Genomic DNA, 1,062 nt, shown 5'->3' with positions numbered 1-1,062 from the left:
CATTTTTACTCTTTTTACTCTGAAATCGCTCGTACAAATAGTGATAAATTACATATGTAACATTCTAGCTTATCGTTTTTGTTGTTGTTTTTTCTTTCTTTCAGAGTGACACCAGCCTGTGTCCTGACCTTCGTAGTTTATGAAAATGTTGTTCATTTTCTTATGCCGCTCACCTAAAAGGCAAAACAAAAAATCTCACGTTATCCTCTCTTTGAAAGAGAGTAGGTTATTCCACTATCGCAAAAATATCGCAGTAGATCTGGGTTTGCAAAACGATACTCCTTTTCAGGGATGCAAGTCACAATACCCTAAAAGAGGTTCCTAGTCTAAGGGATTTAAGACTCATGTTTACATGGGAACCCTTCCATTCTGTGAGTCTATGGGCCAAGAGTGCCTGTATGGGAGTACTTCATCCCAACCCAAAGTTTATTTGTGCATTTCAGTTGGACAAATCTAAACCTTAGATGAATTACTTACTAAAAGATTTAGTCCTTGGGATGAAACGAGGCTAATCAGTTCGTGGCGTGTCTTTAAGGCAGATAAACTGCATTAAAACTCCCAATAGCATTGGACCGTAGCTAACAACAACAAAACCGTAGCCCCTAAACTTAAGAAATTTGCAAAAAGAGATCTCAAAACCTATCGGTGTGTGCTCAGAAAAGAGAAAAAGGTACCTTAGCTTTACATATTAAAACTTGGAAATGGGTCTATAACATGCCTTTAACTTTACACCTATAGATTTTCACAGAAGCCCATAACACGGAGCCTAAAACTCCAATACTAGGTCTATAGAACGCCATTTTCACAGATCAAGCTATTTTAGACAACATCTTAAATCAGATTTGATTTGCACGAGCGACCATTCTCAATTTCACGGTTATTTATTTCTCATGCAAGATTTGTGATTAGCTGGAAATGTCTGGTTTCGCAGGAAAATCAATCTAAGACCCACTCGGTCTGTAAAAACGCCGCTCCACAAATACAATGAAGCTGTACTTTCCTATTCATGGGCTACTGATTTTAAAAGTTCCCTTTCAGATTTTTTCTATTGCTTTTATCGTT

The 1,062-nt window shown here is 37.5% G+C and overlaps 1 protein-coding gene across 1 annotated transcript in view; it reads left to right on the top strand.

Moving 5' to 3' along the window:
• The window catches only part of LOC138008445 (solute carrier family 25 member 32-like), a 15,366-nt gene extending 15,189 nt beyond the window's left edge, over positions 1-177 (top strand). Inside the window, exon 5 of the mRNA XM_068855782.1 lies at positions 105-177. Within this exon, the coding sequence (XP_068711883.1) occupies positions 105-177 (73 nt within the window). The remainder of the gene's footprint in view (positions 1-104) is intronic.
• Positions 178-1,062: the final 885 nt, after the last annotated feature.

This window comes from Montipora foliosa, chromosome 6, assembly GCF_036669935.1.
Source record: "Montipora foliosa isolate CH-2021 chromosome 6, ASM3666993v2, whole genome shotgun sequence".
NCBI classification, from domain to species: domain Eukaryota; kingdom Metazoa; phylum Cnidaria; class Anthozoa; order Scleractinia; family Acroporidae; genus Montipora; species Montipora foliosa.
Note: the sequence above shows the minus strand (reverse complement) of the source record. Positions and strands in the feature narration are given on the sequence as shown.